Genomic DNA, 24,228 nt, shown 5'->3' with positions numbered 1-24,228 from the left:
GATACGTGCCATAGCCCGCCTAGTTTATTGATCAATCAAAGATTACGATCTAGTATCGAAACGAACCTTATCAAACCCACTGGAGTTATTACTTACTGTTTCAGCCAATCAAAGCGCTTTCTTTCATGAATCAACTCGGACTTAAGTACTCGGAGAATGGGTGCTGGCGAGTGAGCTTGTGGTAACTCCGATGTGATTGCTCCGAGTCGCTTAATAAATTGAGTTATTTTGTAAACGTAAGCTACCAAAATATACTTATGAGATGCTGGTATTGAAGCTTGCAGGATTTTTACGTATAAATAATTTTTTCGTTTTAATCTTAAAGATCTTAAAACGATGGTGTCCATTCATTATTGGTAAAAATTTCCATAATTAATTTTTCAAATCTCGCCTTTGGCTAAGATGGTAATCCAACGCGGTCAGTGATATAGCTCCACTTTCTGGCCCTGGTACGAAAAGGTTTGGAGTGTTACAAAATAAATAAACTCAGAATATTGAGACTGAAATCGTTTAATTATATTTTTGAAGTCTTTGTACAGAAAACAATAAAAACGAACTCAAATCATTGCAAATCACCATCATATATTTAGCTTTTGGATGTGTAGTGATAGTGCTACTAATATACGTTTGATACTTGCTAGATTTACTTGTTTGTTTGTTTCTTTTTTTTTTTGTTTTTACATCCTCTATCGTATGTGTATATCCTTAAAGAATGCACGTATAATTGTTGTCGCGCTAATCGGCTTTTCCTCTGCATTATCATCGCTTTTTCGTCGGAGTTTTTGCATCCAACGTCATGCATATAATATCCAAAGACACGCGCGCGTACATTAGACGAAAAAAACAAAGGAGCCTTGCAAGGTCATAAGAACAATTTTATTTTTCATCTTTCCCTTGCTCCGTCGTCGTTCTCTCCTTAAAACTCGGTATAAACCGTTTTTTCAGCGTTGAAACATCTGCAGCATTTATAATAGATAATTGTCATCAAAAACGGGATTTTGTTTCTTTTCGGAGTCTTAAATTTTTTTTTTCCACTTATATTTAACGTTTTCCGTCAAGTCTGTATCCAATAATCAATAATATATACTTGCCAGTCGCGATGTTCGATTGGACACTTCATGAGAGCTCTGCGAAATTTGCTTGCTAGATCATAGAAAAATTATTTTACCATAACAAGAGAACAAGGTTTTTATAAGAGGATTCAAATAATACCATTTTTTAATTTGATTGTGCTCAAGCAAATTTGCTGAACTCCATTTTTTTATATAATAATAGTATTATACAGTAATAGTTATCGACTATATTCTGTTTCTTAGGTCTATAAAATATTTTTTTTATGTATATACAAAAAAAGTAGAGGGGCAAAAATGTAAAAATTTTATTTTCATTAAGAAACTTAATAATTTAAAAGACAAGAGAATCAGCGTTACGTACGCGCGAGTGTCGTATTACAATTTAAAAAAAACACTGTTTCACTCATCTCTTGGTATAATAACAAAAAAATACGCACAGTAAACTAGTAAAAATACTAAAAATAAAAACGCCAATATTTTTATTTATCTCTTTCGACCTGTTACGTTGATTGACATAACGATCATTACAGTTAAATATAGGTAAAACAACATATTTTTATATTAAATTTGAAACAAAAATGATATTTAAAAATATTCATGTGCCAAAATTTATAAATATATCAATGTCTTGGAAATGTTGGAGCCATCACTAAATTAAATCCATAAACGTGAACAAAAATGAACAGTCATTGGCACTCAGGAACTGGCAACGAAATTATCAGGTCGATTGAACATTACAATTTAAAAAATTCATTAAAATAATATGGATAATTAAAAATAATAGTAATACAAAAAAAAAAAGAAGTCGTTTATTCGGCACTTCAAGCATTCATAAGATAACTCATCACATGCGCGCAGCTTGTGGAAACGCACACTATGTAATACCTTTACAGAAAAATAATCACTTTCCAAAAGAGAGAGATAGTGATGATCTAACAACACAACCTTACGAAGAAAATACGCGGTCGCAAGGATAGGGAATCTGAGTTGGCGCTTGTTTGCCTGGAATATTAATTATTTTACACGACTTTTTATTTTACCTTCATCTTCACACAAATATATTTATATATATATATATATAAACGTGTCTATATAAGTTTATATATACTAGCCCCCCTGTAAGAGCCACTGTTGGGAGCGGCGAGAGCAGTCAGGAACATGTTTATCCATTGATCGACCTCAAGTTTAACATCTATCGTTAATTTGTGTCCTTTTGTTTAATTTAATTTTTTTTTTCATCGTTATACAATGTATTCGTTTTTTTTGTTTATTTCTTCTATTAATTTATTAATGATCCAAATAAGAGAAAAATTTAAACATATTTCGTGATAGAAAAGTATTCACTCGATGTCAATAAATAAATAAATAGATCCAAAATCCCGAACAAACATATTTCTTCAAAATTTTGTGATCAACATTAAATCGAACAAAATTTATACTGCTAAATCTCTTTGTTTATAACTATATATTTTTCGATCATATAGACGGATGCCTGCGTCCACACCGAGACTATTCGTAATATTTTTTTTTTATTTCTTATTATTTTTTATCTTTGTTAGATTCGCATTCCTAACTACTTCGCTTGAGAACGCACGATACAAACAAATTGTGTGTCGCTAAAGGTTCACTCGTTTTTTTAATCTTATCCGTCACTTTCAAAAGAGTTACTGAGCTTCCGGCCCATGTGCGGCCCACTTTGCCTATTTACATAGAATTTTCAACGCTTCTCGCTTTAAGTTTTGTTCAACAAAATAACAAAACTGTTCAAGCCACTCTCTCTCTCTCTCTCTCTCTCTCTCTCTCTTTCTTTCCTTTTCTTTCTCTCTATTTTTCGGATCTCAACTCTTTTTGCATCTCCTGTTTACTACATGTTCTCATTTTACATTTAATCTACGAATTAAAAACTATAACGACACCTCGTTCGCACCTTTTGTATCAAATCGATATAAATGAGAAATTGTCGTTTTGACTAAAGTTAATAATGCGTATTCTCTATCTCTCTCGTCCGTGTCGTTTCACATCTTATCTCGTAACTGTCCTTCTCCATTCTTTTATTTTCACGTTAACAAAAAGAAAACATTGAAAACTAAAACACTTTTCTCGTACTGTTTGTACTTGTTTCGAGAAAAGCTGACAAAGTTATTAACTTTTTTTCATATAACGCGCTTCCATTGCTCAACGATGCATTTCAGTCCAGGGTACGAGTTTTAATTGCGTTCCCAGTAAAAAGGAAAAAAAAAATCAAACCTCTCTTCTACAACTTCTTTCCTCTTTCTCTATGTACATACCAAATAAATCTTAATTTGTCTCATGTATCTCAGTCGACGACGGCATCTATCTTATCATTATTATTTTTCTTTCTATTATCATTATAATTATTTTTATTATAATTATTATTATTATTCACCATGTCGCATTAATCGTCGAAAGCCCGATTCATGTGGATTTTTTTCCTTCATTATTCGTGCATAATAAATCATCATCTTTCGTTACAATCTTCAGTGTTTCGGTATACATTTTCCCTCGCTGGCCGTCTTAACGTCTTTACTTGACTGTTGAGAAGTTTTGCTGTGGATTCTGATTTGTCGGTACCCAATTATGAAAAACATCCCTGCAAAGCAAAAATTCATCATCCATTAAATCACCATCCAAAACGAAGTGGGGTTCAATCGTCGTTTTAAACGCAGAAAAAAAATGTATACACACCTGCAATGGCTAACGACGCACTCGTTGCTGCAGTACTCGTCCTCCCACTCGGTATTGGAGATGGCGGGATTGGGGCATCCGTGGCGAATGCAAATATTAGCCGACTGCTGCTGCTGCTGCTGCTGTTGTTGGGCCATCGTCGCCGCGGCTACAGCGGCTGCCTGCGAATTGGTAACGGGAGGTGGACTCGAGAGCGAGTCGTTGCCTCGCGGTGGACTCATGTGCATTATCTGCTGCTGCTGTTGCTGCTGGACTGGCACCTGCTGCTGCGGTACCTAAACAAAAATAAATGATACACATTAATTATACGTGTCCGAGGGTACAAAAGCTTTCCTAAAATCATACTCGATAGCTATACGCATCAAATTACGCGCGGATAGTTGTGACGCAGCGCATTCGTCCTCAGGGACAACAGTGTGGATCGTTCAAGAAAAGGAGATTTTTCAAAATTACCACTTTGAGGAAACTTTCATCAGAAATTCATAGCAGTGTAATCACCGCGTACTCTCCCACGTATATAATCCACGTACGAAATTGAAAAAGAAACAAAAGAGAAACTACCCGTAAGTACTGATTAAAGCGTGCACCCGTGCGCATCGAAATAAGAAGGAAAGCGTTGTATATAGAGGGTTAACAGGTATATCGGGCACTTGCGCTTAAACTTTTGCGAGCAATTAGCGAAAAACGTCGCAGTTAAGTGTTGAGGGTGAAAATGAAAATTATACTAAAACCGTGTGTGTACATGTACGTAAGTACAATCCAAATGTGTTAGAAAGTTACAAGTCGAGCAAATGGACATTTGAAAGCGAGATGTACATTTTCCATTCGCGGAAAAGAAACGATTTTAATAATGTGAAATGAAAAAAAGTATTGGACTGTACAATGCAGTAAAAAGCTGCTTCTACTCAATGGTTGTACTGTTTCATGTTTAATATGATTTTTTCATATAAATTTCGATAAGCACTCGTTTCTCAAATTTTTTCCATTGCGCGTCTGCTTGTGATACACTACAGGTCGTATTATCTTAGGCACGCAGCAGGAACCTAATTTTCTAATGGATTCTCGTGTGCTTTTATGGCCCGATAAAAGAATCAGCAGTGCGTAATTATTAATCAATACGTGCGCTTGTAGCACTGCGACAACATGCAGACACTCCTCAAAAAGTCAGAAGGCTCTGTTAAGATTCAGAGTACCGGGAACCCTAGTAGCTGTTCAACCGATGTCGTGCTTTTGCCATTTCCGTAAAGTTGTACTTCAAGTTGAGTACAAGCTGCAGGATAAGGTCAGATTTATCAATTAAAACTTTCCAAATGAGTATATGTTGTAAATTAAAAACTTTGGACGCGTTCGAAAAGTACCGTTAGTTTCAATAATGTTAAGTAAATTTAATGGGTTGTGGAAACAACAGAGTACTGGATCTTCATCCAGTAACAGTTTCCTTGCAATTTGTGGAACGAACGATCCCGGATGACGAACGGTAATTTTCGAACGTGTCCCCAGATAAAAGGAAGATATTGAGGATTTCTATTGTACTCGGTCATTCAGCCCCCACCCCCGTATGGCTAAGTCACGGTGATTCTCGAGCGTCGAGGGAATCATGTTGGATAATATATGAAGTTCTCGCAGTCAGTCCCATGGAGCGCAATAGAGTGGGCAGGAAAAAATCGTCCCCACAAAGGCTGCGTATACATGGAGTCTTGAACTTCCAGGACCAGCCCATAAGCCCGTGTGAGTGCGAATGAGAAGCAAGAACATATTACTCTCTTTCTCGCACTCACACGGGCTTATGGGCTGGTCCTGGAAGTTCAAGACTCCATGTATACGCAGCCTCAGTGCTCTTCGAACGCCTCTTTCGGCCGTTAAAATTCAAAATCCTAACCCAAAAAGTAGACACGCTCGAGAGAGTACAACGAATGGGTAAGCAACAGACCTTGAAAACCGACATTAATCGTCTCTCCTTACGCACGGCAAGCGACAAAAAAAACTACTTTGATATCACAAAAAAAAACACTGAATGAAGTAACGTCGGTGATTAAAACAAGCCTCCAAAGATGTGTCGAAAAGAGAGGAGCGCCATTTGGGCGTTGTAGTGCGTGCGAAGCGAAGCGAAGAGAAGAAAAGAGAGCGAGGTATACGGCGCATCAGGAAGCCGAGCAGATGGATTTTCATGGACGGCGAGAAACGACGACGACGGACGGATGGCAACGACGAGAAGGACGAAGACGCGCGCGTGCGCACAGCTGTAAGGTTCCCTCCTACCCGGATTTTCTATACTCCGCTGCGCGTATAATGTATACACGGCACGAAGAAGACGAAGAAGAGGGTTCACTGACCTGCTGCATGTACTGTTGCTGTGAAACTTGCGGCTGCATGTGTTGCTGCGTCATGTGAGGAGGTGGTGCCATGGGGTTGCCCATCAGACTCTGGAAATTCAAACGTTTCAATTAGAATTCATTTCATTTCGTTCGACAAAAAAATTCTTTTTACTCGTACCTACTCCGGTCATTAGAAGAAGCGAGGCAGAGGTTTTTTCGGTCTCGTGTGTTGGATATTTACATTTGAATGCAAGTCGCGTGATACGTAACAAAGTGACAAGGTAAGCAAATCTCAATGGTTTGTAAGTGAGTGCATGATAGAATTGGTCGTTTGGTTGAGGTAAGTTACGGCTTTTCGTCGCTTCGACAAGTTAGACACGTCAAATAATGGCTACGAGTTATTTTCAGATAGTCCACGGTCCCTGCGAGATATATATAGATGCGTTTTCATGTCATGAAAGGCTTTAAACAAAAATGAATAAATTTGTTTGAAATGAAAAGATAAAAGGATAGCAACAAATGTATTTGAAAACGTTGTTTACATAAGTATTTCACCGTATATCTCGATCTCATGTTACGAAACATTGTGCAAGAGATGTCTGAAGTTATACGAGCTATTCAAGAGACTTCTCTCCTCCGACAGATTATATCTCTCTTTCTTTCTCTGCAAGATGCAATTTTTTTTTTTTCTTTTCACTGGAATATAAATTTACCTACCGTATTAATTTCCAATTGCAAAAGCATGCGGAGATATCGATGCCTTTCTATAATGTTGTACAACGACAAAAAAAGTCTACTTACACGAGAAATCAAGGTAAGTTTTTTTTTTCTTTAATTTTCAACTTTGTGACTTTGCATTTCCTTTGTGTCTGACGGTGAACTCTAGAGCTCCTGATATATGTAAGTTTTCCGTAACGATGACTCGACAGTTTTATTGAAACGTTCAGTGAAAAAAAATTCAATAGAAGATTGACAGCAATCGACCATTAGAAAATTTAAGCAAGTATCAAAAGAAGCATAAAGAGTGAGTTTTTTAATCAAAGTAACAGCGTTGAAGTTTCCATAAAGAGCTCAAAGTTTTGCAATATGTTTATGAATTGGCGATTTATCGAGGTTCGCGTGAAATTAAATTGGTTTTGACGTGGACGGCGATAATGAGGAAGAATTTGCATAAATTTTGATCGAAATTCAATTAAGCTCGATGAAAATTGAATCAAGGACAATTTAATCAAAGAAGTCAATTAAACTTTAATTGAAGCTTCAAAATAGTTCGAGCACCCGATCCCGGAGCTCGACACGCCAAATTAATCGACTAATTCGTTATTGAGGGCAATATATTTAACCGAAAGAGTGTCCTCGGAATAAAACAGCTCCAAAACTTTAATCTATTTACGCTCCATCGGCAAAGTACGTACAATCTCAAAGTTTCGTTGGACGTGTGTATAGGTACGTGTTGGTTGGGCAACAAAAACAACAGCCGGTGAGTTTGATGAAGTTCTCCGTAAATTACTATTTACACGCGCTAATTGGCAATTCAATCCGGCCCGTATAAGCTCTCGCAATCTATTTCCTAGTAAAATAAGTACTGCAATTACACGTACACGAATGCACAGTGGAAGATGCTCGTGCAGTATAGGTGTATTTGTGCTCTGTTATACTAATTTACGTGAGCCTCGGGTTCCACACTTGAAATTAATAGTCTGGAAAATTTTATTCTCTGTAGAGATCAAGAGAAATAACTCTCGCGTTGTATCACCCGGACTTTAATAACTGTCATTACAAAGTGAGTTCATCCCTCTATATATGAGCGCTCGGTATTACCACCTATACCTCCTGTATTAATTACTCGTATATACGACCAAGCGTCACAAGTATTGCCTGATGGAAAAAAAGCGTCGACAGCCGCTAGTAATCGATCAATTACCGATAACTTGTGAAATTATGGTTCACATACAAGTACCTGTAACTCAATGATCGCGATCGACGTCCCTTCTTCTCTGACGCTCAGTTTACAAACACTGTGATAAAACGCAAAACTCTTGCAGTAGCAGAGTAATGCTCAATCGCGCATAAACTCTTGTAAAAACTTGCAAAACAAGGGGGAAAAAGTTAAGGCGCGGGGTGGGAGGTAGCAAGAGTCATTTATTACAGTCTATATACAAAGTTTTCCAATCTAACTTTTCCAACTCCCTCCCTCCCACCGAGAACCCACGCGGCTCTGCATAGCTTCTTCTTCCTCAAAATCGCAAAAGTACGGTTCCGCGCGCTCACCTGCTGATGCTGGTTCGGCTGCATGTGCGAGCTGGGCGATAGATGCGGCGACCTCTTGGCGACCATTTGCTGCTGTTGCTGCTGAGGCGAGGGTGGCTGAGGGCTGTAGACCTGCTGGGCGTTCGGGTGGTACGCCGAGACGACGGGGTTCGTCGTAGGCGCCCCGTAGGGCGTGCCGTAGCCACCGTACTGCACCTGTTGCTGGGCAGCCGCCGCCGCAGCAGCAGCCGCTTGTTGTTGCTGTTGTTGTTGTTGTTGTTGCTGTTGTTGCTGCTGTTGGTGTTGGTGTTGGGCTGCAGCAGCTGCCGCTTGCTGCTGAGCCGCAACGGCTTGTTGTTGCTGCTGCTGTTGATGCGCCGCGGCCGCGGCCGCAGCCTGTTGCTGCTGGTGGACCTGTTGCTGCTGATGATGCTGCACCTGCTCGTCGTGGCCTTTTTGAACGAGGCTGGCTCGGTAGGCAGCCAACGCCTTCAAGTACTCTTTCTTCGCGGCCTCGGTCTTCTTCTTGTACACCTGTGGATGTAAAAGAACGACGGTCAGGTTGATGATGCACGTGTTTCTTGGGGTTGAAACTAGGGTAACAACTATTAAAGTTCTTGTCACGGGCGTTGTACAATTACTGTCGATGTCAACAGGCGCCATAAGCTTGGCATGGAGAGGAGACTTTGCGAGGCTACGGAATTCAAACGCGAAATCTACAAGGTTTCTAAGCGAAGTTTCGCGTAAACTTGAGGTTTGAATACATCATTTGCACGGCAATTTCTCTCGCTGAATTTCTCACGCGTACGTCACAGTTAATGGGTAGGAAGTGAAAAATTACGGATGAAGATGTATAAGTAGAGCTCTCAACCTTAATTACTCTGTTGTTTTTTGTTTGTCAAAACTGTAATAATCACGGCAATGATCACTTGGTCACACAATCGAGTAAATTTCACTCAAGTCCTTAACATGATTGAGCTTACACGTGACGTTTTTTAGATGTCTTTGACAATTTTTCAATGAAAAAATTCCATTCGATGCAATTTGGCAGTTTCATAATCTTATGGGCGATTACAGAATACCCAAAAGTTATGTTTTTCTGAGAGGACAAATAGGGGGTGAGATTTGCATTACGCGAAAAGGGAGAGAAAATGCGAAAAGTACACTCTGGCTATTTTTCGCCTATTCTCCTCCTCCGCGCGCGCAAACATGTTTTCAAGCCCCGGCCAACTTTTCTTTTCTCCAGATACGTAAGTATACCAAATGTGTAAGTATCCCACGAACGCTCTCACTCACGAGCAGAAATATAAGTTTACTCGAGCGACGCGTGCAGTGGCACTTACATAAACGGCTTCAACCATAATGTACGGTACGAGTGTTATTGTTAACGTATATATAGGTACAACGCAAGTTGCATTGTCGACGAGCTAAAAGAGCTCTCAGGGAAAGAGAGGAGGCGTTAAAACAAAACGCGCCAGAAGAAAGCGAGCGCGTGCGAGGATTATAGGGTCAAAGGACGCGGGTGTGTGTGTGTGTGTGTTTGCGCGAGAGGATGGAAAACACAGTGGCCGTGTTTTTATTCATTAAAATTAATTGGGAGCTTTACCCAACGTCGAGCACTCAACTTTGGGAGCCTAATGGAGAACAATGTCTCTATTGATGCTGCGCGCGTGCCGTACAATATATTTCCTCTCGCGCGCGCACTGTTCAACCATACAGCTTGTGTGTTTCTGTGCGTATGTGCAATGTATTTGGCGCGAATAATTTATTTTTTCCTTCAATTATGCGGCTTTGTTTTATTTCATGTAGGCGTGTGGCTGGAATTACTTTTGGAACCCACGAAAAAACAAAAAACAAAAAAAATAAAAAAAGCTATATCTGCTGGGCGAACAACATTGTTGTTGCTGTTTGAATTAAAATGCACAACGAGGGTTCGTTTGCTCTCGAATGGGAAGGACAACAACAACTCAATGGATTTTAATTAAAAGCGAAGCATAATAATACAACGTAATAGTTCCTGATGTAAAGTTTCTCTTTGTATCGCCCTGCGGAGAGACAGCGAGGGCTTTTAATTAAAAGTATAATACACGATTCAACTGCATTATTCGACGTGACGTTTTCGTAATGTCGCATCGTGACGAAAGACGCGTTAGTTACGGTTACACTCGGGACGTGTGTACGTTTGTTCTCCGTTGGGCCGAGAAATTACATGAATTTTACCGAGAACAATCGCGAGCGCGGCTGGAGGGACGCGCGTGCAATTAATTTTGGCTTTTGCGCAATTCCAGAAAACGCGATCGAGCCCCGTCACTTTCCTATGGGAACGGGGAGTAAGTCGGGAGACCGTGAAATTACAAAAGAGCTCGCTCGAGAGTGTTATCGCGATCGAACGTCTCTTCTTCCTTCTCTCGCAATGCATCGAAAAGTGCACCTCACTCACGCGATGGCCGTCACTTGGAAAGGTAAATTCATACCGCGAGTGACGTCCTTTCGAGTTTTTTCTAGCTCATGGGTACGAACGAAAGTAAAAGTATTTCCGAAAAAATGTGTTTTTTTTTTTTTTTTTTGTTTCAGAGCGAAAGCCGACCGACTGTTTTTTCGCATGAATTTCACCTTCTTGAAAAATGTTCTTTCATCGCTCATTTATTCCCTTTCGCGATTAATCACGAGCCACGTAACACCCAACTTTCACGAGGCAGTTGCAGTGGCGAGTTTTTTTTATTGTACGCGTGCCCTCAGAGAGATGCTGTTTCGGGAGTCGGCGAGGAAATGGTGTAAAAATTGTTTGAAAATCCAATCTACATCCGCGTGCCTCTGCGATTGCGCGAGAAAACAAAAGTACACTTACTTTTACGAGTGATGGAGGAGAAAAAAAACAACGAAGAAAAAGAAGAAGAACCGCGGGAAAAACGATCGATTGAGTAATGACACGGGCAGGGGGGAAAAAACTGGGCGGGATTTAAATTACAAATGGCACTTTAATTACACGAGCCTGCACGTAAGAGAGGAACGAACGCGGCGTTCGATGGATGGAAAAGCCGAGAATGCGAAGGAGGGAGACAGAAGGGAAGAATGCGATGCTTTGTGTCCGTTACTGCTGAAATAATTATAAATTGTTCGCGCAAATTGCAACGAATGGGCAAGTGAAGGCAGAGGAGAAAGAGGAAGGTGCAGGGACAGAGGTAATTATTTAAAATTGGATGCGTTCGCAAAGCCTTTCGAACTGGCAAGTACTTTTAACTCGAGAGTCTCGTTGGTTCGTTTTTTTTTCCTCGACCGCACTCGAAGCTTTTTCTTTTTCTTAGTGTTTGAAAAAATTTTGCACTCAATTTTTTTGTCAAAAACGCCTGACGGAATGAAAAATTTTTTGTTTATTGAAGAACTCGAGCCTTTTCTCCAAGTATCGAAAGCACTACGCTCGAGGGTCGCGACTAGCCGGGGAAAAGGTCGATAACGTCAAACTTTCGACTCTTTACTCGAAAAAATAAATAAAAAACAAGCTTAGAGGACAAAAAAAAGTAACTAGGTGTATACATTGGCTTTCGTGAATATTTTCAATATACTGTGCAGACAAACATAAAAATATGTATACGCGCCAACTACATTTATTATCGACACGTGACAAACACAAAAAAGGGAGATGAAAAACTAAGCACCTGTCACGATGATTTATCGTTTCGACGAGGCGAGGCAGTGCGAAAGGAAAGGGGATGGGGGAAATAATAAGGGCGACGGGGTGCGCGTGCTCGAGGAGGAAAATCTCAGGAGGTGAGAGGTAGTACTCCACCACACGAGCGAGATTATAAAAATCGAGGATCTACTACGCTTATTTTTCTGAACAACGCCTCGACCAGATGTTTTACACATCTACCCAAATTTCACGCGCATCTATGCGGGCAACAGATGGGGTCCCGGACTCGCGCACATTGTCGCGCGTTGGAAAATTTTTATGTTTTTATGAGTGCCGAGGGAGAAATAGGGTACGCGCTTACTATTTTCATCACACGACGCGAGCAGATTGTCACAGCTGTTGCTGCTACTGGTGCACATGTATTTTTGTTATTACTCGAATGTAACCCGTGCGTTTACGGCAATAGATCCTTTTTTTTTATTTACAATGTGTATATGATATGACGTTTTATATTTTTATATACAGCATCACACTTTATAGACGAAACAGGTAAACATGTTGCAATTCTAAAAAGTAAAAATATTATTGCTGCAAGAAAATAAGGAAACAAAAAAAAAAGAAGGACCATCCACGTACCGTAACCGTATCAAGGTCCACCAGATTAGAAGCCAGACTCTCGGGTCTAGAAAGATGTTTAGTGCTCTCTCTGATCAAAATGCATGATCCGCAAACTGTCACGCTTCTCGTCGCCCCGTTAACTCGCTCGCGCTCGTCTCGCTCTTATAAATAACTTCATTACGGGGGACTAGAAATCAAGAATGACAAAGTGCCACTTGAAAGCACTACGCTGAATTTTCGTTAAATTCAAATGCGCACGAAATACACGTACCTATGACTCGTGTTTTTACTCTTTAACGAAAATAATTTTTCGATGACCTGACGAGTACTTATGAAGCCACGAGCTACAATTGTTTCAATTTAACATCGCTTACGTATGTAAAAAATGAGTACTTGACGATCGTGTGCATTTATTCCCGTTACGTTTGGCTCGACACCGCAAAATCCATTGCAAATTCAACATTTCAGCTACGTGGCGTGTAAAAAGACCCACATACGGGAAAAAATCAAAGGGACCCTGTCAATCGGACCAGAGGAACCCCATTCGAGTGAAAACCATAAGCATAGCGCGCAACTTCGGATCTAATTACCGATAGGTCTAACAACGCGCCCACTCGACTTAACAATTCGTGTACGAGCGAGGGGCAACCTCCTCCGATAAGCCTCGGCTATTTACATAATAATCGCGCTGCCCTGCGCCGATAAACGGACGCTGAGCCCACATTTGTACGTATACGCGTGTATAACACGTGTATATACGATTCCAATGCCATCACCGATGTTCGGATGCGGGCGAATGAATATGGATGGATAACGAGACGAGGGGGCGGACGGGGGGGTTTTTCGAGTCGGATCGACGATCGAATTTGCATGATGGATTGTCAGTCTCGGCGTAAGATCGCTGCCGTGGGACTGTCGGATAATTGAATCAATCACCCTAAATCTATCTGTGAATTTGAAAAAAAAAAAAGAAAACGCAAAATGATCTCATCCACTCAAAATGATGATATATACATGTACAGCGAGAGTGACATCTGCCAAGTTCGAAACTGTAACGCGATATCGGTCGGGTCTAAAATGATTTTCCATTCTCGTAATGCCGAATGTAACTCAATTTAAACATTTTCCTCGATCTTCCCAAGGATAAGTCAGATTGATCTTTTCCCTAATCCCCTGTTATGTATGTTGATGATGCAGTGCACCGTTGCAGTTTCGTTATTCAAAAGGGACTCTCGTTTCCTCTGATTAATTACGTCAGCGCTACGGCACTTTGCCACTCATGAAAAATGCACGCTACACATCCTTCCTTCCTTTCTTTCTATTACGTTTATTTTTCAACATTATACGTTTTTAATTAGATATTCATCCCAACTAACAACGAAACGACGCAAGTACTCCATAAAAGCATTACTTTTAACGAAGGATACAATCGCGAAAGTAACTGCTCCGATATGATCGTTTAAGGCTCCTCGTTCGCGTTATGTAATTTAATTAAAATGGAAATGTTGAAAAATACTGCAAGGGGATGATGAAAAAGGGACGTGAACGAGGTATTGAAAAATGGGAAGAAAAATCGTAAGTGGAGTTTATCTACTCTGACGACCTTTCAACACTGTAAGTTGTGAACAACATTACAGTACATATTATAAATCACGTCAAATAACTTTTGAACGTATACATAAAGTACATAAAAAAGGGGACGAGGAAGGCGAGGTGGTTATATTCGAAATTCCATGATTTCCCAGACGCGGTGGCGGAAAGCTAACCGAGACAGGGCCTTTGAATTTTCAGACGAATGTTCGTGGCACTCCATCTCTCGAGACCGGAGAAGTAAATCAGCCATCAAATACACATGACGCGTAATATCGCGTTCTATCGCGATCCAGAGGTCGTTTTTTTGTTACGCGTAATCGACGGCGGGACAAAAATCGGCCCCTCTGCGCGGGAATGAGGCAAGCTAATGACCATCTCTCCCCTGCCTTACCGGCAAACACCTATTATGTTTACTCTATATTGGAATAAAAGAAGACCTGCGCGAAAGAAAAAACGCTTGCGTTTAAAAAGCCAACTCAAACACCGGCTTTGGGGGAATATGCCTTCAACACTCGATTCGGTGTGTGTACTTATCAGGCAAACGATAGTTAAGGAGCACTTTGCGCGATATTACATAAACACGAGCCGGATGAAACGATACGCGAGAGGAAGTTGAAAGGAGGAATTTACGCGGGTATGTATAAGTTTACGTTGAGTACAGGGGCTATCGAAGTTCATACTTATTTGTAAACATGCATATATATTGTGAAAATTACTCGCGTCACGCGAGTGCACGGGGAGCGTTGGCCTTGTGTGACTTTTAAACAAATAACGTGCGTGAGTAATCCGCGAGACTGTTGTACCGTTGCCCGATGAGTAACAAAGATAGGGGGATGCTGTTTCTTTTTTTTGTTTAATTTAAAAATACTTCAACACTTGTTGCACAAGTCGTGATTCATTATCGACGCAACAGAGAAATGTATCGTTACATGATTATTGCTTTCTTTCCGAATGACCTATGCGTATCAATGATACTCCCAAAGTGCCGTTCTCTTTGTTCCATAACGAGCTCGCGTACCATCGATCTCTTTCTTCAGCAAGACGATTTACCGTACCGGCCCTTCGAATGAGTAATCGATCGACCGTCAATGGGCTAGGACGATATAGTCTACGAGGCAACTGCTGCTCATCAAATGTTAAATAAAAGATAGCTCAATAAAATCAAGTGCACCTGTCCGTACATTGTACGTGTGTTTGTGGGAAGGGTATATGGAAAAGTAAAAAATATCGAGGGCATATATTATATATACATAGGATGATGTGAAATGTAAGTGTGTACTCACGTCCTTGTGCTCCGTATCGAGGGCGTCCCACATCGAGGCGACGATCTTCGAAACTTCGCCGAAGCTGGCGTTCGAGTTTTGACTTTTGATGGCTGCTTGGGTATCCCTGAAGAAGAGCGCGTACGCCGATACTGGCCTGAAATTCGAGAGAACGCAGATACATGTAACGACGTGTTTTTGTCATCGCGCAACAATGCTAGTTTTTATGGAAATGCGTGGGAAAGAGAGATGCTTTTGGTATGGACATTTTTTCCCCCCCCACTTTCAATTAGCGCGCTGCAAAACGCCAGTGACGTTGTTTTACTGCCCAACACTTTGCGTTAAATTAAATGACAAACACTACACTCGGAGGCATCAGGTTTTTTTTATTTATTCATAAACATAGTGGAGAGTTGGCCTTTCAATCGTTTAATTAAGTCAATTAGGAAAAAGTTTGGCCGTTTATTTTTGCAAATCCAAACACAATTGAGTCTTTCATCTTCTACTCGACGGAGTGCGGGAAATATCGTTAGATACAAATTGGGGGAAAAAAAAATACGTTCGTTAAGCCAACTTTGAATGACGCAAATTAAAAAGTCTCTCAGCCCTACGGCTTTTTCTCTTCCACTTCGGGTTGCCTTTTCACGTACCACTCGCTGAAAATTGAGAAATGGAAAAAAAAGGCACGGGGGTTGAAAAAAGAGAGAGCAAAAGAAATATTAATAATTGTGCACTAATTGTGTTTTTTTAAGGAGCCTTAATTGAAGTCAAAGAAAGAAATGAAAACGCGCACGAAAGAAGGAGAAGGTCAAGTTGCTCGAAAGGACATTTCGTCCAAGTATCTAGTTTTTTCTTCATTCTCTCTTTACGTATGCACTCGGCAACAACATTACGAGACCCTTGAGTCATTTTTCACTATTAAAAAAAAATCCCTACCAACTAATGATTTACAACAGCAACAACAACAATAAACATCAAAGTACAACATCAACGACGTGCTTGACAAGGCACCGAAATAAAAAATAGCCGGGCGCGGGAGAAAAAAGCCCAGAGGAGTTATTATTCCAACCAGTAATCAAATTGGCTCGTCGTCCGTGTACCTCGCACTAAACGAATGAAGAAAGGGGGGAGGGTGATAAGTGCTCGCGATCGATCCACGGCGAGGTTTTTTTTTTCCCGCGACGGGACAAACTCGGCAGACCTGCCAGACTCGGGAAATCATAACGAGACGCGGCGCGCGGGAGACCTTACAGCTACACGAAAATGGATTTGCGGGAGCGAATGAATGTTGACACTGCGCAGCCGAGAAAGTGCCTACTCGCGACTTTACAACGCGTACAACAGAGGCCTTACTACACGTGTCAAAAGCACGACAATTTTTGGGTTATTTTCCGAACAGACAACGAGAATGAAAGTCCTCGAAAATCGGCTTGTTTGGAAAAAAAAAAAAAGTACTTTGATGCGCGTGAACTATACAACAAGCTAATCGTCGCTTCAATCGAACTGGAAAAATCTGTCGATTGAGACAAAAAAAACGATTCATGTAGCGCACCGACGCAAACATCTCGTAAATCGAGTCTTTCTCGCTCGATTCGATCAACAGCAGCCGAAGCGACACATGGTATTAGCCCTTTTGTTCGACCCGGATCGCGATGAGATTTATCGAGGCGCTCGGCAGCCATCTCTAATCCCGCTAAACAGCAGCCACGAGCGCGTTAACTGTTGCAGCATCGTTACATTACCAGCGAGTATGTGCCCCGAGGGTCCAGGACGAAGCGACGAAAGAGCACGCGCGCGTTGCACATACCAAGCGTGGGTATATACAACGATGATACATGTATATTATACACGAGATGCTTGTCGAGAATGATACAATGAGCCCTTTCTCGTTGTACGACTGGACGTCGTTGTTGTTGTTGTTGTTGTTGTCTCTCACGTGCTTACATACAAGGCGCAACGACAATAACGGTAATTGCCAATTCACAGAGGTCATAACTCTGGCAGCCCTCACTCCCTCATTCCATTTTCTCTTCTGTACATATATGGGTGGACGGGCAGTGCGCGAAAACAAACGATACGAGAAAGAGAGGACTGTGGCATTGGGTATGGTTATTGTGGTGATTGCGATGGTAGTATTAGTGCTCTCAACAGCTCAACAGAGATGACAAGAGATAGTGTACACAATGGAAGATCGGAGATTGGAGTGATCGAATAAATTTTTTGACAATTTTTTTTTTTTCTCTTCTCTCCCGTCATTTAATCCAAGTGGGGGAAAAAGCAACCGAACGGTGTAGGTACACTTGCGATGAGTTTACGTGTATTATAATGTGGATGGTGGCGTTGTCGTAGTGTACGATCGTTCCGTAAGAGCCACACCGATGGGAGCTCGAAATGTGTTCTTTTTCCTTTTTTCTTTTTTATTTATCAATATACAGAGAGCTATTTAAATGAGAACTTTCAATTTGCATCGCGGAACAATCGCCTAATGTTGCAAACTCGTTCTCTCCCCTTCAATTTACGAGCTCCCGAGGAGAAGAATACCTCAAGGTGATATAACAGTTTTCGCGACTCTTGCCAAGAGAGAAGGAGGGATGTGACCCAATAGTTGCCTAGTCACAATGGGCCCATTACGCTGAATGGCTTTCATAAATTTTGCAGCGCCACCCCCCGGCTTACCGCGCCAGCCAAATCTTTCGGGATTGGAGGAAGGGAAAAAAAAAAAAAAAAAAAAACTAGTTCCACGATCAATATGCATGTTATTATAATGTGTCTCGTTGAGTGATTAGCTAATTATTGCGCGGCTCCGAGAGACGATGGTCGGTACCGTAAGTGCACTGAAGGTTGACTCCTCGAGAACCTATAGTTTTTATGTAGTAGAGAAAAACGAGGAAACGAAAAATCGTAGGAGCAAATGGAAAAAGAAACGAGGGACAAAGGCGAAATGACTCGATTACGCGGACCCGCGCGGGAAAACAGATTCGGCGAGAGTAATTTGAAATGTATACTCATTCCGAGATGGGATGAAAGAACGCGCCGATTTCTCGTGACTCTCTCGAGGATTCCCGGTTTTTCCGTAAAAGGTTTTCATTTCAGCCGAAGAAAAATACCAAAATCCCTTGGCCCGGTAAAACTACTTTATTTTGCTTTTTTCAATCAACAGTGTAACTTCTTGCACAGCTATTGTATGTACAACGACAACCGACTCATCACGGCTCCATGGAGAGGTGGAGGGGGAGATATCGCAGTCCATTTACGGTCCAATTACCAGGACGTCGATACATGGGAGAGTTAAACTCCTGTGTGACTTTGCCGAATCGGCTCGCACCAACAAGCCCATTGGGCGTCATTAAACTAATAATTACGCTTGTACGCGCGAGAGCTTTGCATATACGTAATACACGTGTATCTCTCGCAGCGCCGATCAATTGGCTATTAACATTCGGCAGGTTCCCGCGTTGTCGAGTAACTAAGGGTCTGGAGGTTCTATATAAACGTGAAAAAAAAAAATCAAGTAAAATGTTGTAATAAAAAGAAAAAGGGAGGTAGGGGAGGACTTGGTTATAGGTTGAATCATAAGGTAATCGTGGGTGGGTGTACGTGTGTGCGCATCAGTCGGAAATTATATGCGTGGGCTGTGGAGGGTTAAATGGCTCTTTAAGCTCGACGTAAACAAAAAGAAAAAGACGATACACGAAAGGGGAGGAGGTCGAGGCTTTTTGTGAATTATAATGCAGCCCAGCATCTAATTATATCCACCAGAGAAATGAGATCAGATCGAAGTAATTTGGGAGGTTGGATATGTATAATTTTTTTTTTTTTTTTTTTTTGTTAGATGATGGGTTGGTAAACAGCTTACTTTTGCGGCTCGTTGGGATCCCGCTTCTTTTTCTTTTTCTGGGCCTTTGGTTTCTTTTGCGCCTTGCTCATCGTGTCTGCCGGCTCTGGAGAGGGTCTCTTGATACCCGTTATCTGTAACACAACCAACATGCAAATCAAACGGATTATTGATATAATATAACTCGCCACTCTACTCGCATGTACCAACATAATGTACGTGCGATAATAAAGTCTTATGCCTTCCTTCCTATCTTTCTTCTTCTTCTTTTTTTTTTCCTCCTTTTGTTTGGAAAAAATAAAAATAAAAATAAACGAGAGGGGAATAATCGCTTTAATTGCCCGTGTCTTAACAACCATAAAATGCACGAGGAGGAATATTATGCATCTAATCGGGATAAGTGGCTTTTCTCTCTCACGGGTGAGTAAAAAAAAAAACTGCAAGACTTTTAGTCCCGATAAACGACGTTACTTATTTTAATTGAAATTTACTGCCGAGATAAAAGCGAAAATACGCGATAGCCGCGCGAGATTGATACAAGCCCGTTTCACGGGAAAGAAAGATGAAAAAAAAAAAACCGGAGGTGTGGATAAAAATCTATTTCAAAAGTGCTATAAATAAATGTCGAATGGATACACTTCCACGGCGAAAGGCGCTGATTCTCCTATATACGTGTAAACATCGGATCGATAGCCTTGTTTTCATTTCAAAGTGATGCGTTAAAACTACAAAGCGGTCAAAGAATGAAAGAATAATGCGCGAGCGTATATATATATACATTTCATCCGTGTGTAAATGTTATAAAAGAGGCACTCGGAGTATTGGCGTCAGCAAAATCGGTTTTAACTTTCGAGATCCGTTCGAGAGATGATGAAAACAGATTTTAAAAGTGAAAACTGGAGATCGAATTGAGAGAAAGAAAAAATAAAGCACGTCCGGTCGGAAAGGAAAACTAGTCACTGCGTGACCTTAAAAAAATAGAACAACATGCAAGTACATTGGTGCAACTTTTTGGTACTCCGAAGGCACTTTTCCAATGCATTCCTTCAATATTCACGGGAAACGCGAGTCGCACGTACTCACACGTTGCGCAGATAAATGGTTTTACATTAGCGTATAGAGCAGCTTTTTTTACCGTCTTATCGGCGTCTATTTTTATCCTACCGGCCGGAAAAAGAAAATTCACACTTGCATGGGAACGCATTGCTCGCTTGTGTGCTTCTAAATGGTTCTTTTTTCCGAATAGAAGAAAATGTTTTAAAAATTTGGATCGAGTCTCAAGTTATAAATAATGCATAAGGCCTCTTATTACCGGCAATTTGAAATTTTATATTGTATGAAAAAAATTTCAGCAAAAAAAGGTGATGTGAAAGAGGGGGCCGAAGAGGAGGCTGCATTTTTCGCAAATTTTGCTTTTGACGTAGAAAGACTGGAATTTAAAATTTATAGACCCAATTATCGACTCGATTAAATTAAATTTTCATTTCACATTTATATGGTAATGTTACACGTAGCAAATGGTGATTGATACATTACAGTATAAATTATATGATGAAGTATATCGTTGAGGTTATACAGAGAACAAAAAATAAATAAATATTTGATAAAGACACGAGGTATTTTGTTAATTATGTAAAATACCTCACTTTGGTTGCAGGAGTTAAACTTATTTCTGAAAACACCGTTGATACAGTTCACCTTATAGTAAAAAAAAAAAAAATAGTCGTTTAACCAAAAACTTTTAATCAAACTATGTATAAACAAACAATGAAAGTTGAGGGAAGAAAAAAAAAAAGAAGACGGAAAGGTTGGCAAAAGAGATCTCTATTTTGTCATTAAAAAAAAAAGAAGGGAAAAAAAATGTACTGACCATGGCCGAGTGAGGCGTGCTATCGTCGCTGTCCTCGCTAGTCGTCGTATTTTCCGGGAGGACAGTCTGCTGCATCGCCGGCGGGCTGCCTCCAGCTGGGCTTCTGTACTGCAGCTGCTGTTGCTGCTGCTGTTGCAGGTGTTGCTGTTGTTGTTGCTGCTGTTGCGAGTGCAGGTACTGCATGTGCTGCATGTGTTGGGTCTGTTGTTGCTGCTGCTGCTGCTGCATAAGGAGCATTTGCTGCTGCTGGCTGTTGTGCTGCTGGTTCGGTGAAGTCATCGTTGTGTAGGAGCTCTGAGGACTACTGTATGCCGAACTGAAATCCAAAATTTGAGACATTATTATTATTTTTTCATCTTTTCAACTTTCATTTGATTTTAATATTCGAGGGAGAAAAAGGTCTCGTCCCTTTGCCTGACTGTTAAGCTGTCATTTCGACAAAAAGATTACAATTGTTTATATTATTTGCATTTCCACTGTTTGAAGAACGTCTCTTTGAGAGCCAAACAATAAAAATAACAGAGGCTGAATGAAAAACGTGAATTTGACGAGTAAGTATCGTGTATAAAATCAAGGGTGCGGGGCAAGGAGAAGGGACGATCCATTTGCCATCCATACATTACTTAAGCGTAAGAAATGTCATTGTTGGCAAAATATTTACGTATTTCATGTTGAAATCATGAGTTTGACTCCTTTCGAGGTATCAAAGTAGGTGTACAAGGAGAGCATTAGGTCGGGAGTATTTGTCTTGCGAGGCTTCTTTGTTTTGCGTCGGTTGAAAAAATATTGATAATGGAACGACGCGAGAAAAAGGGAAGTGCTTTGTGCTTATTGTAAAAACAGTCGACGTGCATACAAAGCGTCATTAAATATTCCTCACTACAGCCGAGTTTCCGGCTTGTCGAGCTTGTGATTCAACAACATACTTATCACGGCTGGACACTTGTAAAATAGAGACGAGGGAGATAACGCAACGTGTTATTTTCATTCTCGTTTCAAAGATTGCTATTTTATTCTCGGGTACAACGATTGGACGATAAGTAATTACATCTGCTGATGTACAGCTAATGCAGCGGTATAATTCCATTTCCGTCTCTGGCGTATTGTATTATTACGGCGAACACTGCATATTACGTTTTTCCGTGACTCATCTCTATCCCTCGTGTGATTCGTCATTTGCGAAACTGGAAAATTAATAATTAAATCCCACCGAGAGCCCAAGGATGATGATGATAATAATATACCGATACACCCTCGAGCGCCTGCTGATGATGATCATAATGATAATGATTTCGAAATGCAGTTAATAAGTTTCGTACGCGTGGCCACTGCGTTATTCGATCGAAAACCTCGGATGAATAATAAATCGAGGAGAAAATTTCGATCCCGTGCCATTAACGATTTGCCCTGCCGTGACAATATATAAATGTCCATACGTGTGATATTCGTGTGTGGAAGAGGTGAAATTGCGAAAATGGAATCACGCGTAAACGATTAAGTAGTAGCAACAAAAGTAGCAAAAACATTGATCCGCACATATTTTGTCTCGTATTTTGTTGGCAAGAGCAAATAGCTCATAAACACATATATATATGTAAAACAAAAGGTCAATGTCGAGTTGTGAGATGAACGTTCGTGCATTACTTTTTGCGCCCAGCTTCGACAAAATGGGAATCTCTGTAAGTACGAGTGGAAATAAATATGCGTGTGTACGCTCTCGTGGAAAAAAAAGGAGTGAAATTACCAGTTCCTCCGTGTATTTTCTCCTTATGGATAAGTGGCCGATGCATGTATACGTAAGCGTTATTTTAACGCAAATTGGATAACTTATGAGATACGGCCGGTGGTGCAGCGTCAGCGTCGCCCGTCACGATTTACGGGCCATTTTTGAGCTGCATCATCCCCCGTCTCGCCCTCGTCTTTTATTCGCCGGAATCTCTCGAATTTAATTTGCCCGAGCGATAAATCCCACCTCGTCCTTGCTCTAACCTACGTTTTTTTTTTTTTTTTTTTTTTTTTTTTTAATACATCTATCCATCGCTACCCCGCATGTGTAATGAAAATATTAAAACTGTTTATGGAAAAAGTTGAAATTGTACAAGTTACCGATACTCCCGTCATTTTTTTTCAAAAAAAAAGCGATCGTACTCTCTTTTGTCACGGGTCGAGGAGTGTGCGATATTATTGTATCGCTCGGCGTGATATACGTTTTCACGAACGAAAAAGGAGTGTGTTTCAAAGTTAAAAGTCGTGCCACCCTCCCATTCGCCTGTCACTGGCGGCGCCATTAAAGTCAAATTTATACTCCTTTGCGCGCGAGTCAGCTGTTTTTAAAATATGTACGGAAATAAAGTACACTTAACGCGCGCACTCGCGAGAGTGAGAAATGTTTCTTTTTTTTTTTTTTTTTTTACTATTACTTTTTAGTTATACGTAGAGAGAAATTTTCCGTTCGGCCGAGTGTTAATGCAACTTTATTGTGATGGCGCGCGACGTGAATTATCGCGGAAAAGTACGCGTGCGTGATGTACCGCCAAGGGGATTTGTCAAAGTGGCAGCGGAAAAAACAACATTTTTGCTCTATAGTCCTTCGGACTTTTGGGGGTTTTCTGGTAAATGTAAAAACATCATATTTTCTCCGTGTACGAAAAGTGGAACGAGGTATGTGGGCGTCGAATCGAACTTTGCGAAGTGACGCATCGATGCAAACTTTTTCATCGCGAACCAGCTGCGTAACTCATCGGTCGACCAAGCGTTGGATCATAAGCGAAACGTCCAAGGAAATTGTAACGCGTGCGCGGAGTAAATAAATAAATTTTAAATTTTTCATTTTAAAAGACGCGTGGTGTAATTACTCGGTACGATAATTCTCGCCATTTTATTATTAATTCAGCGGAGCAAGGGAGAGAGAGAAAGAACAAAGTTTTGAAGGGCAAAAATTACGCCTCGGCTCGGCGGAGCAGTCTGTTATTAAACAAATTATGTCAGGCGAAATTATTAAGCATTACTCGAATGCGCGTCGTAAATTTGTTTCTACCGCGAGTTAAAATGCAAACCGGGGGGGGGAGGTGGGGG

General features: G+C 40.7%; 1 protein-coding gene across 6 annotated transcripts in view; it reads right to left on the bottom strand.

Annotated features, from left to right (window-relative positions):
• Positions 1 to 494: 494 nt before the first annotated feature.
• The window catches only part of LOC106641846 (TOX high mobility group box family member 4-B), a 273,663-nt gene continuing 249,929 nt past the window's right edge, over positions 495 to 24,228 (bottom strand). For 5 of the 6 annotated variants that reach the window (XM_089596112.1, XM_089596113.1, XM_014356395.2 and 2 more), the window contains 7 exons: positions 21,154 to 21,469; positions 19,305 to 19,417; positions 15,470 to 15,605; positions 8,366 to 8,878; positions 6,113 to 6,202; positions 3,780 to 4,054; positions 495 to 3,684 (listed from right to left, as the gene is read on the bottom strand). In XM_089596112.1, coding sequence (XP_089452238.1) covers positions 3,618 to 3,684; positions 3,780 to 4,054; positions 6,113 to 6,202; positions 8,366 to 8,878; positions 15,470 to 15,605; positions 19,305 to 19,417; positions 21,154 to 21,469 — 1,510 coding nt within the window. In that variant the 3' untranslated portion in view covers positions 495 to 3,617. The remainder of the gene's footprint in view (positions 3,685 to 3,779; positions 4,055 to 6,112; positions 6,203 to 8,365; positions 8,879 to 15,469; positions 15,606 to 19,304; positions 19,418 to 21,153; positions 21,470 to 24,228) is intronic. The other variant, XM_089596114.1, reaches the window with a different exon arrangement.

The sequence above is a fragment of the Copidosoma floridanum genome, unplaced genomic scaffold (assembly GCF_036245765.1).
Source record: "Copidosoma floridanum isolate Cflo_tuat_1 unplaced genomic scaffold, Cflo_Japanese_pri ptg000029l, whole genome shotgun sequence".
NCBI classification, from domain to species: Eukaryota; Metazoa; Arthropoda; class Insecta; order Hymenoptera; family Encyrtidae; genus Copidosoma; species Copidosoma floridanum.
The sequence above is the reverse complement of the archived record's forward strand: the minus strand, read 5'-3'. Positions and strand labels throughout refer to the sequence as shown.